Source organism: Phoenix dactylifera, mitochondrion, assembly GCF_009389715.1.
Source record: "Phoenix dactylifera mitochondrion, complete genome".
NCBI lineage: Eukaryota > Viridiplantae > Streptophyta > Magnoliopsida > Arecales > Arecaceae > Phoenix > Phoenix dactylifera.
The window spans coordinates 685,001-699,968 of record NC_016740.1 but is presented as its reverse complement, the minus strand read 5'-3'; the positions used below and the strand labels follow the sequence as shown (position 1 = coordinate 699,968).

Here is a 14,968-nt window from a genome sequence, read left to right as displayed (position 1 = left end):
GTAAACGCTCTTCTTCCAATAGGAGTGATTCTTTGCCTTGACGCTGTGAGAGCTTCCGGTCCTTGAGTATGAGTACTCCTATCCGCTCTTGGGTTCATAACCGGTCCTATTGAATCAGTTGCATTTTCTTTGGTAAGGTGGTCCCGTATCGGTATTCAAAGTCATTCCGGAAAAATGGATTTAGGAGCGAAATAAGCCAGCTATCCCCTTCTTAATAGACGCTGGCCCCGACACCGGCTCGGGCTAAATCAAAGTAGCAACAATCAAGAAACCGGGAAAAAGGCTAGATAAGAGGCTATTCCTCTTACTGTACTTCCGGTTGAAAAAGCTGTTATAGAAGACGAATCCTTAGGCCCCCCTCCCAAAAAGATAGAAGTATCCGATAAACAGTCCTTACGCCGATATTATCAGTAGCGCTAGTAAGGCCGACAAATACAAAGAGTGAAGGTGCGACAGCGCTTTTTTAAGAAAAAAAGGCTAGTTCAGTCACTTCCGGATGAATAAGAGTTCTTTTTCTCTTTCTCGATCGAAAGAATCTTAATCGAATGACCAAGCTAAGAAGAATCGAATCATCTAGGAAAGAAAAGCTTAACTTGATTAAGGCCCTTTCTTTCCTAGATGGAGAGAATCCGCAAGTAGGAATAAGAGCATTGGGGAAGGGCTGCAGTTGTCGATTCTGAGCGAATGGTTTTATGTGAAGAAGAGGTGGTCACTTTTATAAAGAATCTGATCCCGTTACGGTTGGGAAAGCAAGTGCCATCCGAGAGTCTGCTTTGTCTTCTGCGGGAACTGTTTTATCTAAAGGTAGTAAAGTGATGCCAGAGGAGAGAGAATTGCTTTTTTGAAGAAGCGTAAAAATAAGCTCTTGCTCATGAAGCCCTTTCAGGTGCAGATGAATAAATATGCCGTTTAGCTTTGGACTAGAGCTTGTGATCCTTCTCTTAAAAGTCAAACAAAAATAACAAAGAAGCTCCCCTATCCTAAGCAAGCTGCGGAGTCGTAGACCATTACTTTAATGAAAAATGGGATGGGTTCCTTCTGATCCTAAGCTGTGAACTCATGGTCAAAGATAGAGAAATAGATATGAAATAATGCTTCTGAAAAAATTCCCACCGGCGGGAATGCCGAAATATTGAATATCATTTCCATTATCGTCCTTCGCTTGTAATTGACAGAAATCATGAATCAAATGTAATATCTATTTATAATTTATCATCTTATCTAAAAGAGAAAATAATCTTTGTTTTTCAAATTTTTGATCCGTATCGGTTCCTACTTAATTTATTTCATTCTCATTTTTCTTTTTAGGGACTTTACCCTCTTTCTTCCATTATTTGAATGGGTGGATTGGATACTTTCTGCAATGGACGGAACTCCTCTTTCTATCGGAGGCGGTGGAAGCGGTGTCGGCCCTTCGAACCGACCGCTTCCCGATCTCAACCTCCCCCCGGCTGCTGAGCCGGAGCCTGCCTCTTCTTCAGAGCTGCGGGAGACAGAAAGGTTGTTACAGGAGGCCCGGGAGGAACTTCAAACTTGGGAAGGGCGGCTAAAGGATTGGTGGGACGAGGAAAGGCGAGTAAAAGACAAGCAATTGCAGAGCATCCACTTACAAAAAGAGATACAAAGGCAAAATTGGAGGAAGTTCTTTTTAGAACTAAAGAGAGAAGGGCTAAAAGACATCCTCCGAAATTTTTTTTCGCGGGGCAACTAGCGCTTGGCTTGGAAGAGAAATGGAGGACAGGTTGGTTCGACGTTGGTCAAAGGAAAGGGGAGGTCCTGATTCCGGGACGGAGCCGGATGAGGGGAGACCTTCACGTCCGGTTATGTGGGACTCTCTATCTTCTTGGGTAGATTCTAGATCGTCTTTCATTTGGATAGTGAGTAGTTTTCTTAATAATAAGTCAAGTCAAGAATAATAATCGAACTGGAGGAGCTTGCCAGGATGGCTTGGTAAGCAAGCAACCAGTTATGTAGGCGCCAACTCCCAGTTCTTTCTCTTCTTTCTTTTTGAGTTTTTTTCTCTAGGTTTTTTATACTATACGTATAATCACCTTTCCGGGGAAGGGGGAACATAGACGGAGGCACATGTAGACAGATACATACTTAGTCAATCTTTTGCCTAAGCGAAGTAGTAGTTGATCCCGTAGAGGCAAGGGTGAATCGAGACCGAAAGCTACTAATAGAATAGCATAATCTGAACACATAGTCTAAGTAGCAACTGTTAAAGCTCCTGGTCTCGCAACGGCCGGCTTTGGTTCAGCTCTCGGGGCCACCTCACACACTAAAAAAATCGTAAGCTTCCTTCCCCAACCACCGCCCTCACTTGAAGACAAAAGATCAAATTCGATTCACAAAGATCGGAATCATACCTCCAGCAGGCAAGGTCGGCTTAAGAAGTGGAAGTTGTGAGATGGAAAGAAGACCAAGAAAAAGGAACAGAATCAGGGATCAATCCATACGCGGCTTGCCTTTGACTACGCATTGTCAGTCCTTTGAGAGACATAAAGACCTACCAACAAGGTCTCCTTTGTCTCCTACGTCTTTCCCCTTTGGTCTATCAGCTTTGTCTAGGAGCCTCTTTCTCTTATGAAAAAAAAAAGCGATGAAAGACGTGCTCTAGTTCCCCTATCAAGGTGTCTTATAGCTGCGTGGCAAGAGCTCTCTCTTCTAGAGCCCTTCTCAAGTGGGTTGACTATACAGACCCGTAAACTTAAATGAGCAGCGTGAAAACTTCACCAAAAGCTTGATGACCTGGTGTGGCAGCGAGGCTCAATTTGTGCGAGCTTTCGGGGCACAGGCTGCTGTACCAGAGGAGCGATAGTAAGCCAACAAATTGCGAAAATAATATATTTGGTATTATGCATATATGAACTTATTGTTTTAGAGAAAGAAAGACGGCGAAAGGACAGCATTCAAACAAAGAATTTCCTGTTGAAAAATCCTACGTTAGAACCAGACTTTCAGCAATCCCAGAATGCGGGCGGCAGTGGGATGTCCTCAATCCCTTTGATGAATCCCATCCTTGAGATCAAGTTAAGGTTGCTCTAGAGCTACACAGAGGCTAAAAGGGAAGGAAAGAGATATTCACTTACTTACCGAAAGGCGGGAAAGAAGGTGTTTCATCCCGGGTCAGGCTAGTCCTTTAAGAGGTGTTCTCCTGTCGTCACTAAGTCAAGTCGATGTTGTGCATTAGCCGCCCTATGTTGCCCTATTAAGTAAGGTCGAAGCAAGGAGAACAGCTAATAATCTTAGTTCGACTGGATCTCTTACTTTCAAATTCAAAGGAAAGATTAAGTCGAACCGCTGTCACCATATTCCCTCACTGCCGCGTACCTTAACCGCTGCTTTTGAATCAAACCCGACACCGATGCTTTCATTCAGGACTACGTACGCCGCGTAGAGGCTTCCTGCCTGCTTGTTTTCACGGGCAGGTCTGCCTGTCTATCTAATGCGATAGGGATGGTCAGCGTTGGTGTCGTCACTTGGACTGCCTAAACTACTAAATAAAGCCCTTGTGGTGTTCACTAGCCATCGATGCAGACCTGTCACCACACGTGGGAGTAGTACGTGAGCTTCAACGCATTGGGGGGACCCTACTACCTACCCCCTCGGGGGGTCGAGAAAGACGAGGTTGCTATGTCTTCTCTGCAAGTGGACAAGAAGACGAGACACCGGGAACACACACATGGTGCTTCCCAGGGTGTATCCCAACTACAGCTCTGATGATTACCTCAAGTCAAGAAAGGCTTCGCTTACAGCGCCTTGGGTGTACGAGCACTGTGGAATCCAAACTACGATAGACTCTCTTGCCCCTATGCCATCAAGGGAATCCACACCAATCTCAACGCAAACTCTTGCATACGTCAGTCTCGACCTCGACACCGTGAGCTCGTCCATATACAACGGTTTGCCGACGGAACTCGCTATAATTCCGATGATCGTCGGAGTCCACCAGTTGAGCCTCAGGTTGGGTAGTCTAATCCAAACCGGGACCGAGCTTAGAAGGTCCTTAACAAGTGGGAAACCCGGGGACCATTGACGAAGAAGAAGAGGGCGCTATTTCACAGTGGTAGGGGAAGTCGTCCCGAAGCGCAACCAGACTATTGTTCTTCCTCTTCTACGGCCAAAGCAATAAGCAGTAGTTTTTTGTAGGGGGTTGCTTCTCTTTTCTTAGCGGGAAGTGCGGGTCTTGTTGGGAATGAAAGTCGACGGTCTTGTGCTGCCTTAAGCTACTTGTTGTTTTGAGTTCCTTTTAAATTAAAGGGTAAGCCTAACAGTGAGATACGGGGCGAAACGCCTTCATCTTGTCGAGTTGGGCTTGTTGAAGGGGCCAATCATAGTAAGCTTTAAGTTGTGGTTCCTCTTTTCGTAGCGGCCAAAGCAGTAAGCAGTAGTTTTCGCTTCGTTTTGAGTTGACTTCCTTTCTACAGGGACGCCCAAGCAGCGGGGATATGGGGGTAAACAGGGAGGCAGACAAAGCAAGAGGGGGGCTTTTCTTTGTGCTTCGGCCTCCAAACAAAGTTTGCGTCTTGACGGGAAAAGGATTGACATAGAGTTTTCGCTTTTTAGATCAAAGGCTGGAACCGGCCCGGCAGACTACGCAACTCTTTGAGGTTACGAGGTGACGACATAGATTTACAATGGCTTTCACCTTAGCTGGATCAGCCTCAATTCCTCTCTCACTCACGATGAAAGCTAAGAGCTTGCTCGAAGACAGCCCAACTAGGGGATGTCGACCTCTTTTTGTTGAATTGATTCAGGCGCTTACTTAAAGGTAGGCTCCAAAAGTCGCAAGATCATGCCGAGAAAGTCGAAAAGCCACAGGCTCTCGTTCATCTTACCAGTCTACAAGAAAGAAGGCAATGAGCAGTGAGTGCCAGGTAGAGCAGCTTTATAGATAGTAGTAGTAAGGTACGAGAAGCGGTGGTATCGGGTTGAGCAGCCAAAGCTGTCAGGCGAGCAGTGGTCCCGAGTAGTTCAGTTCAATCAGACCCGCAAGGAAAGAAGCGGGCGGTAAACTAAGTTCAGCAAGAGTGAAGTAAACAGAAGGATGAAGTAAGTGCAACAAGGGCCAGTCAACGAGAAAAAGGACCTTCACTCTCGTTTTCTGTCTTCGAGTCTTGGTTCAGTTCGTTCCTCTCTCGCCCTATCTTACTTTACTAATAATAATAAAGGAGTTGATCCTACATTCCGTATAGCAATCAATGTCTGGGGGCATAGAGAACCTTAACAGGGATTCGATAAACGAAAGTATGTATACCGTATGAGACAGAGCCAGGGGCGAAAGGTCAGAAATTAAAGAACGCATTCGGGTCAAGACTATAACGCGCTATTCGGATTCCCCTACCTCAACACGCTCGCTCGCTTCTTGAGATACTTGATTGGAACAGAAGAAGAAGGCTCTAATTACACTACTTCGCTGGAAGAACGGTTTGGTATAATCGACAGGATTTCAATCAAGATGAAATCGGTTAGTTTGAATGCCTGAAAAAAGACTGTACAAGAGGTCATCTACAAGAAAAAAGAAAAGGTAGACTCAATGTCATAGAAATCAAATACATCGGAATCAGCACCGTCTTATTCGTTTGCAACAATAGGACTCAAAAGAATCAGGATTCGGTAAATAGGCCACTGATCGGCATCCAAGCTTTACTAAAAAATAGGGGTGAGGGGCCCCAATAGAGTCAAATACACTGCTAGCTACGGCTTAGTGGCCTTCGCCTCCCTTAGCTTCGTTCCGTGCGTAAGCACTCCACGAAGGAGCCACTGGTCTATATTCCCATCTACTGATCCCAATGAAACGATTTAAGCTCAACATCTATCTATCTAAAATAGAAGGTTGGGTTCGTTTGATGGGTCAACTAACATTAGCGTACTAAGAGTTTGATGGATGAATATGTCCCCCTTCATCAATGAGAGAGACTTGGGGATTAAGATAGAAATCCTTAACATCTCGCTCTCGCCCCTATTATCTCTTAAAGGCCTATAGGATCAATCGTAGAAAACCTACTCTTTGAGAGAGAGTAAAACGATCCCCTGTCAAATTTTTCTATTAATGAAAAATGAATAGGGCCTGTCCCTGCTCAAGAGAATGAAATGTGTCCGCAACCTACATCGAAATACTTAAGTTGGATTGGGAACAGAACCTGCCTAACAATGGAAGAAATGGAATGACCGTCAATGCAAGCAATCTATGAACTAAGGTAGCTCTATCTTCTCTGGGGGAGGAATAAATAGGTAGATCAATAAGTAGAGTCTTACCCGAACCCACTCACTGAACTATTCGCCAGTAGGTATGCGTAGGACTTATTCCGAAGGCTACCGACACACTCCTCAGTAGAGGGTGATTTTCAGAATTCTGAGTTTTTTGCGAATGAAAAGAAACTCTGCTCTGACTGAAAAAGGAAAGGAAAGCGAAAGATTCAGAGTTTGGCAGTAGCTTCGAGGCTCGATATCACCGGGCTAGAAAACAAAAAAAAGTAGTGGATTGATGAGAGACTTTTCAAAGCTCGACCGTCGAAAGAAGAAGTTGTTTTTCACCTCCCCAGCCCGCTTCATTCGTTCACTCAGTACCAAGGGGTTTCGGTCTTCAATAGCAGTCACAAGGTCTTCAGAGAGGGTTCGACCTGTTAAAGAAAATAGAAAGCACTTTCTCCACGTTGGATGAGTAAACACCTTGTTAATACGTAGATTCGTTTTAGGACTGAGAAATTGCGTATAAAACCATTTCCCCGGCCGTGCTTATCCAGAAAAAAATGGAAAGTAATGGAACCGGGTCGTTTTCTCTTTGCCGTGAGTTGAGCGTTGGAAGATACTATTAAAGGACCATTAAAAAAAATTTATTTATAATACAATACAAGGAGAGCTAGAGCTCTCTGAGCCAATTACAACTTAGATAACGGACCATTAACCATAATAATACTAATAAGGAGAGCTAGAGCTCTCTGAGCCAATTACAACTTGGAAAAACCAGTAGACAGACGGAAGATAAAATAACGACTTAGTAGACAGACGGAAGATACAGTAACGACTTTTTCATTATCCCCACGGTCACCGAGGGTGACCGCCCGTACAATGAGCGCTTGCTGTTCTTTGAGCAGCGCCCTCTTCCTCTCTTCGAGAAAACTTATTTGTCTCTGGAGAAGGCTGATACGCTCTTCTATGAGAATTGGATCGACGGGAGGCATATGCTCTAAAAAGGCATGTAGGATTTGCTCCCGTTGGAGCTTCTCGTTTTCCACCTCTCCTATTTCTTGCTCAACTCTCTCAAGTCTTCCAGCGATATCCATCTTTCTTGCCTCGGCCCCGTCTCCCTTTGCCTGCTATTTATAGGCGTTGGAGGCCCTATACCCAGCTGTGTCTTGGTTCCGTAACATGGATCATTTCAAACCCATATTATTGAACCAATCCACTAGATTGAAGTGCGCTGAAGCCTACTATAGTACGAAAGGCCCACCCTCCAAAAAAAAGCGAATAGTCCGCCACGCGGCTTAACCTCGATCACCCCCTCAGGAATAGGAGGCAATAATAGAGCGCCCAAGCGAAGCGTCAATTCTGTCAGAGAGTACTCCACCACGAGGGCCTCAGCCAATCGTCACTCGCCAGCCCAAAGCTGACCAGTACAAAACCATGTGATCTGTCCCCGTTTACGTACCCCACTGGCTTCTTAGTACCCTGCCTACTCGTCTTTAACTGGCTTCTACTTGTCTTTTACTGGCCCAGCTACATGATGGAACTCCCCTCGGCCAATCGTCACTCGCCAGCGTAGTCCTTGCTAGGCTGTAAATCTTTCAAAGGTATGCCTTCCCTTTCCCCTCGCCATGACCGAGGGAATAGAGCCCGAACGACCGCTTAGTAGTTGGTTCTTGCCCGAGATGAGTTATTGCCATTTCATTTTGACGGACGAAACGAACAGACTTTAGTTGACGGAAAGGGAATGTATATTGATACGTAATTTCATAAATAAATGGAAAAGAATCTTCCTATCCTATTTTTAGAAGTCATTTTAGCATTCTAAATTCTTTTCTTTCGCTAGAGCACTCAAACATAGATTGAAGATCTTCAGTTCTTCGGTCGGCAGCCGCAGTCAGTAATAGCAAGCAGCAGTCTGTCCCATTCCTTTGAATTGAATGTTCATTCTTTAATGTCACAAACAAGACTCATACTTCAGACTTTGAACTTGTTGAGTCAGGAGCTGTAATCCGCAGCTTTAGAGATAGGGGCGGCAGTCACAGCATTGGCAGCAGTGAGCAGAGGTCAAGAAAAAGAAGCGGTAAGAGCAGTTAGAGAGCAAGCAGCGGCTCATCAAACCTTTCTGTTTCGGTTACAGCTCAAGCGGTTTGTTTTCCAGTAAGGTACTCAAGCAAGCTTTCCTCCTGAAGACAGAGTTTCGGGTGAGCTAGCAAAGAAAGTCAGCAGTTAACCGGAAAGCAGTTTAGGTACTCTAATCAAGTCGCAAGTTTGAGTAAGGCCAGTTATGGGAAGCAGGCCATGGAGAAAGAAAGGAATCAATCGTCCAACGCTATGTTAACAAATACCTGAAAGGTTTTATTATTCAATACACTTCAACGCGTTCCTTATCAATAGGTTTCGGAGAGACGAGCAATGATTGCTTGACGATCTTCACTGCATGAGACTAGACTTGACTCAAGCTTCATACGAAAGCATTTACGGAACTAAAGCCGTTGAGCCAAGTCAAGCGAAAGACTTCTTCGAAGAAAGCTTTAAGAGAGAAGGTTGTCCCATGCCTTTCTGATGGTGAACCTCCTACTGCTTCTTCCAATTCTGAAACTGGGACTGGCCTGTTGACTTTGCCCTTCCTTTAGACAAAGAGCCCCCAGTTTCGCCAAAAGACCTCTGCGTGTTCTCATTCAACTCCACACAAGCCTGTCGTTGGGCTACTTGCGTCTTCGGCAGATAGAAAGGAGAAGTGACGGTCGGTGAAATAGCCCGTCGTCCAACTCGTAGCTCTTCTTGCTTAACGTTAACACTCTCCTTTCCGATGAAAACGAACTCTGTACAGGTAACGGGATCGAGGTAACTCCACCAGATCGAACTACGGTGCCGGACTTCATTGGGATGGCAGCGTGAGCAGACGGCGAGGGAGGTACTACGGGACCGGACTCACCAATCCCTTTCCCTTTATCAGCACTTTTCTTTGGCAAAAAAGACTCCGCTTCTGCTAAATGAAATGTCATCCTCCAAAAACGGATTTCTTCAGGCGATGATCTTGTGCTGGACCCCTTCTCTCGGCGAATATTTGTTACACTGGTGGTAGGAAGACGGCACGACTTTGTTCGTGTGGATCCAAGGCCTTCCCAGTCACATATGGTACGATGGCCTGAAGTCCACGACCTCAAATCGATGAGTTCCACGCAGCCCTCCTACAGCAACCTCGAGCTTGATATAGCCGATGCTCTTCTGCGTCATGTTTCCGACTCCATGAATAAGAAGAGGATCTGGTAAAATTCCGTCTCTTGGCAGGCCCAAAGAATCAAGAAAAAAGAGTGGAATGATGTTGATGGATGACACGAAGGCTCTAGGTATTGGAAGTTTTTTGGCCTTCACCGTGATATACAGCGGCCTGTTGTGGTTCATCTCACCATAATATACATCGCAATCCGTGAATGTGAGAAGTCCTTATGGCATGTCAGAGCTATTTCTATCCCATAGCCACGTCGTCGCTGTACTGTCTCATAGTTCAAAGTATAGAAAACCTTGTGGTCATAGTAACGGCCCATGATTACCCGTGGCCGATCAGGATCGCAATCATTTGTTTTCGTCCTAAACTCCTTTGTCTTTATTGGCCTCTGTCTACCCTTTCAACTTCCATCTCAGTCCGGTAAGCATAGAACGCTTCAGCCTCCCCGCAGGCTAACGCAGCCTCCGCTAACGCATGTTCCAACGCGGTTGCTGGCAATAACAATTTTGAATAGGTCAAAAACAAACCTATTCCATAGATATTTGGGCTGGAATCTTCCTGAGTTGAGACGCGACATCATATATAGCCTTTTGAGGTCGTTGTCGCCGTTGAACATTCTCTTGCGGCGTTGTGGTGGCAGTAGGTCGTTGAGGTCCAGGTGGTACCACCACAAAACCTTTATCTTCTTTAACGGGCAATGTCTGCCGTTGCTTTCTTGTTTGTACCGCTGCTACCTCAACTTCATGTACAACTGGGGACAAGACCGTAACTTCATCAGGCACTGATGGTCTGCTCCTCGGAGAATGCGGTCCAAATCTGTTTTCAGATGTTTGAGAAGGCGACGCCTCCTCATTGTCAGCCTTAAGGTATATTCCTGCCTCGGTAGAAGACGACGGGGAAGATCGAAACCATTCGGAAGCTGAGACTGGGGAAACAGATATAGCCCCAACGGTTGCAACTGGAGGGTTTCGGAGGTTGGCATCATTGTGATTCGGCAGTGGCTGGGTTTCGATCATGGTCGTTGGGCTTCCTTGATTGTCATATTTCAACTCACCCCTGGAAATTCTTTCATGAAAAATATATGGCAGGGCATTGCAATAAGACGTCCCATGATTCAACCTTCGATGGTATCTACAATAACGAGAACTCAACTCATCACCGGGCTGAGTCTGAGAATGAGTTTCCGGCAGAGTCAGTGTCCCGTTCGCCAGCATCACATCGAACCATCTCTCCGTATCTCAGAGATAAAAATCGTACTTCTTCTTCCTATTCCTCCAATGCTTGTCTCTCCTTGGGTTAGTAAATCGGCCAGGGTTGCTATTGTTATTATCATCATTCCGGACTTCAGCGACATAAGCCTCAGCCACTTGTCCAGAGGTCCGCTTCGATGCCACAGGGAAAACTTTCTCTCTCGCGATCTATTCTAACTCTAACGCTCGCTCGAGTTGTTGGGTGAACGATGTAATCCCAGCAGGGATCAGTGCATAGCGGAGCTCAATGTTGAGCCCACGGATACAGATCGGCACGAGCTTGTCTTCAACGATAGACTCCTCAAGCTGAAGAGCGAGGGTCCCGCGAAAGAGAATCTTCAAACTTCTAATTCCTCTCCTGCCTACATCGACGCAAATCCTCAATAGTAACTGATTTCTTGATTGCATGGAACCTTTTTTTTTTAATAGGTAAGACATTTGTTCCCAGGACGACACCGATCCTGGAGCTCAATTGGTGTACCAAGTAAACGCCGTTTTCGTCAAGGAAGAAGGGCCTTAACAGGAGCTTCCAATTGGCTGCAGTATCTCCACACTGAGACTCAAATCTGGCTAAATGTTCTTTAGGATCGTCCATCAAAGAGCTGGAAGCTTGGGACCGTGTATCCCTGAGGATACGGTTCTTTATCTACAGCAGCGCTGTGCGATCTCCTGTAAACCAGATAAGGCTGTTTCTGAAGTTTATCCTGCTTCGCCAAGACTCCTTGAATAAAAACCTCCAACTGTTCAGGGGTTTGTAGAGTCGGATTGGTCTGATCGTTTCTGAGTTGAGGGTCGCCTAAGAAGTCTCTTACTGTACTGGGGACCGGTTGGTTGGGCCAGGAAGTCCAAGTCATGGGATTGGTTCGTTCTTCAGAAGACGTAATGAAACACTTGTCCCACCCACTACGTAGTGATGCCTCTACCTGATCTGAAGCCGTGGGACGATTGAAAGACTTGTTCTTGCGCCCCGCCCTTTCCGAAAAGCCGATAAAAAACGACGTTCCAGAGGCATCTTCCATTCATTTCGATTTTGGTCTTTCTGCACCATATTTAGATCTGCCCCTTCTGCGATCCGGAATTCCCAGCAAATCCTTGACTCCTCGAATACGATGGGATTTCACACCTGGCGAATCTTTCACTCTACCTCCTCTGACTAAGACTATAGAATGTTCCTGCGAATTATGACCTTCGCCTGGAATGTGAGCAAATATATCATGTCGATTGCTCAACCGTACTTTGGCTATCTTACGTAGAGCTGAATTTGGTTTTTTCGGTGTTCTCGTCGGAACACGCAGGCATACTCCTTGCTTCTGGGGACATTGATCCGAAGCTCGAGTACGGTCCGTGCGCCGTTTTTCTTCTCTACCATGACGAATCAATTGATTGAATGTAGGCATCCCTCTTTCCTATGTCCTTCCCCCCTTTGCCCTATCACTAGTGCTTACTCCCGATCCGAAGCACCCCTTTTCCATTCATAGAGAGATCCAATCGTCAAAATCAATAAAAAGGCCATCATGGACCAAGATCCAAACGGATCAATCTTGTTGGGAGGTACTGCCCAAGGAGAAGAAAAGGTGACTTCCGGATCAGGGATAATAAATAAAATAGGAACCGGATAAAATCGTATATCGAAACGACTTCTGGCATCACCGGAGGGATCGGAACCACATTCGTGGGCCGACAATTTTTCTGGATAGGTCGAACTATTGGAAGCAAATGGAAAAGGAACGCCGAGTGGGATCAAAGAAACTAGCGGACTGATCACTAAATAGATACAAATAGGTGAAAATTCATTCATCAAAAAAGCCCACTTCGTTCTCTCGCTCTGCTCGCGGCGCTCCTTGCTCGCGGAGCGGCATACCGGAAAAAAAATCGTCCCTTATCGGAATTGAACCGATGCCTTCCGAGTTGGTTTGTACCGAGAGATCCGGATGCAAGCTCTGGCCTTGTCGTTAATGGCTCGCTTGAAAGACCCGTGGAGGCCTCCCGAGATGCGAGTCAGTGGCAGACAGTGCGACTATTCCCAAGCACCCAGGAATGGAACATCCAACAATAACTGTCGACCTTATTTTTTTCCGGAAGGCGGCACTTTCAAGGCGTCCGTTAATCACTGCAAGACCTACTTGAGGCACTTGAGGGGTTTCGGGCCTAAGAAATTCAGGGAAGGGGGATACGGTACGGGGTACAACCGCCCTACACCTTATGCTATGTTGATTGGTTTCACACCGGGTTTAGTGTCTCGTATTTGTATTCGCGCCTTGCCCGCGTTCAAGGGCGTTCACCCGCGTGATGCTTTTACAGAAGGTCGCATCACTAACCCTCAAGTGACTCTTCCCATACCCCGGAGAAAAAACGCTGTCGACCATAACACGAGAAAGTTAGGCCAACGAATACAAGAGGGGTTTCCCGGGGCGGGGTGCCCCGACTCAAAGCCGTATTCCCCAATTTGCCAGCCAATGTTGTAACCATTAAGCGCCATGGATGCAACACAGAGAGAATCGTCAATCTCAGCGAGTTTTCTAGGTTTTTTTTGGTATTCCTTCTCGAGCTTCTATTTCTTCCGTTAAGGGAGATTCGGGAAAAGATGGAATAGGAAGACGTGTTTCCAGAACGAACAAGATACGGGTGGAGAAGGGGAAGTTAGCAAAGTTAGACAAGATTGGAATGGGCATAGGAACATGTATTGATGTACCAGATCGGCTAATGCTCCCAGGTTGATGCGATGTATTCCACCAGTTGACTGGAGACTTTATTATTGGTATATCGATCGGTCCAGCACGGATTGAAATAGGAGCCGGTTCGACAGGAAGCTTTTGAAAACGCAGTGCACCCAGGTAAATAAGGAACAAGATGAATACAGAAGTTAAACGAGCATCCCACACCCGAAAGGTACCCCACATAGGCTTTCCCCGAAACCCCCCAGTCACTAAGGTAAACAAAGTAGAAAAAGCACCAATTTCTGTACCGGTTCCGGAAGAGCGAAGAAAAAGGGGATGTTTTGTTAATGGGAACAAGGAACTGTTTATAGCCGTTGCGATATAAAATACTATACTCATCCGAGCCGCAGGAACATGTACATACGGAATACGAGAATTTCCACCTTGTTGAAGATCTGGTGGTGCTACCCGAAGACTTAAATGAATAGCCATCGCTGTTAAGAACAACCGAGATCCAATTAGAATTTGCGCGTAGCTTTTTGTCTTTGACATAAAAAAAGAAGGTTGTAATAACGAAACGGACATGTGAGAATTTTGTCCTTGCCTTGCTAGTGGAACAAGAAAGACAATAAATATTTTTTGAAATGTAACAACATTCTCCAATTTCTTTGAGTAGATCATGTTTTACTTGGTTTTTCTTTCCTTTTTGCGATCGGAATACGAATGAGATCAGAGACGCCATCATTGGGGCAAACGATGCAATAGCTTCGGTGAGAGCAAAGCCCAAAATGGCATAACCAAATGATTGTTTAGCCAATGATGGATTTCGCGCCACGGAATGAATCGAGGAACTGAGGACGTTTCCAATACCGACAGCAGCTCCGGCTGAAGCAATTGTAGCAGCTCCGGCACCTATTGATTTTGCACCTTCTAACATCTCGAGACGATAATTTGCTCGTCACGTTCCTTCGCTGCTCTTTCCTGGATTCTTCGTCGATTCCTCTTCCCCACCCCGCGATCCAAAGTATATCTCGTGATGATTCATGCATAGAGGCTGAGGCTCTCTTATATGGCAACAAACATTAGGTAAGGTACAATGAACTTTTTATTCATGATGTGTTATTGGCCAAAGAAGAATCTTTCTTTTGTCATGCTCCCGGTACGAATCATTCTTCAAAGGAATGTTTGGCGAATGGATTTAAGATGCCTTACCATAAAAAAAGGAAAGCACCTTAGCACAGGGAATTTTGTAAGCTTGTATGTGTCCTATTGAGTAATGGCCAAGAACGTCGAGTTTCTCGACTCATATCGAGAATGCTACGAAGTTATGGCATAAGAGGACATCGAGATGGAAAGAATTAGTGATAGGTGTTGTGCTTGGTTCACCCGAAGCAAAGAACTCTCCCTCTTGTGAGGATTGCATTAAAGGTGAAATGCATTGGTCCTCCTTTCCCAAAGGATGTAGTTGGAGACCCCTGAGTTGATTCATAGTGATCTCACCGGTCCATTCCATGTTGCTCGCTCTAAACTATCCTAAGTATTAGTGGGCTGGAGCTATGAATACTAGCACTTATGTTTCGAATAGAGTTCCTACTGAAGCGCTTATTCCTTATGACCAATGGGGGGTAGCGGTCACTTCG

At 45.7% G+C, this 14,968-nt stretch overlaps 3 protein-coding genes across 3 annotated transcripts; all 3 read right to left on the bottom strand.

Annotated features, from left to right (window-relative positions):
* Window positions 1-11,690: 11,690 nt before the first annotated feature.
* On the bottom strand, window positions 11,691-12,068 carry rps12 (ribosomal protein S12). The gene has a single exon. It carries the CDS (start codon window positions 12,066-12,068, stop codon window positions 11,691-11,693), a length of 378 nt encoding a protein of 125 aa, YP_005090399.1.
* A 44-nt stretch (window positions 12,069-12,112) lies between these two features.
* nad3 (NADH dehydrogenase subunit 3) lies at window positions 12,113-12,469 on the bottom strand. The gene has a single exon. The coding sequence runs from the start codon at window positions 12,467-12,469 to the stop codon at window positions 12,113-12,115; it is 357 nt and encodes a 118-aa protein (YP_005090398.1).
* A 721-nt stretch (window positions 12,470-13,190) lies between these two features.
* On the bottom strand, window positions 13,191-13,913 carry ccmC (cytochrome c biogenesis C). Its single transcript has one exon. It carries the CDS (start codon window positions 13,911-13,913, stop codon window positions 13,191-13,193), a length of 723 nt encoding a protein of 240 aa, YP_005090397.1.
* Between the last annotated feature and the right edge of the window lie 1,055 nt (window positions 13,914-14,968).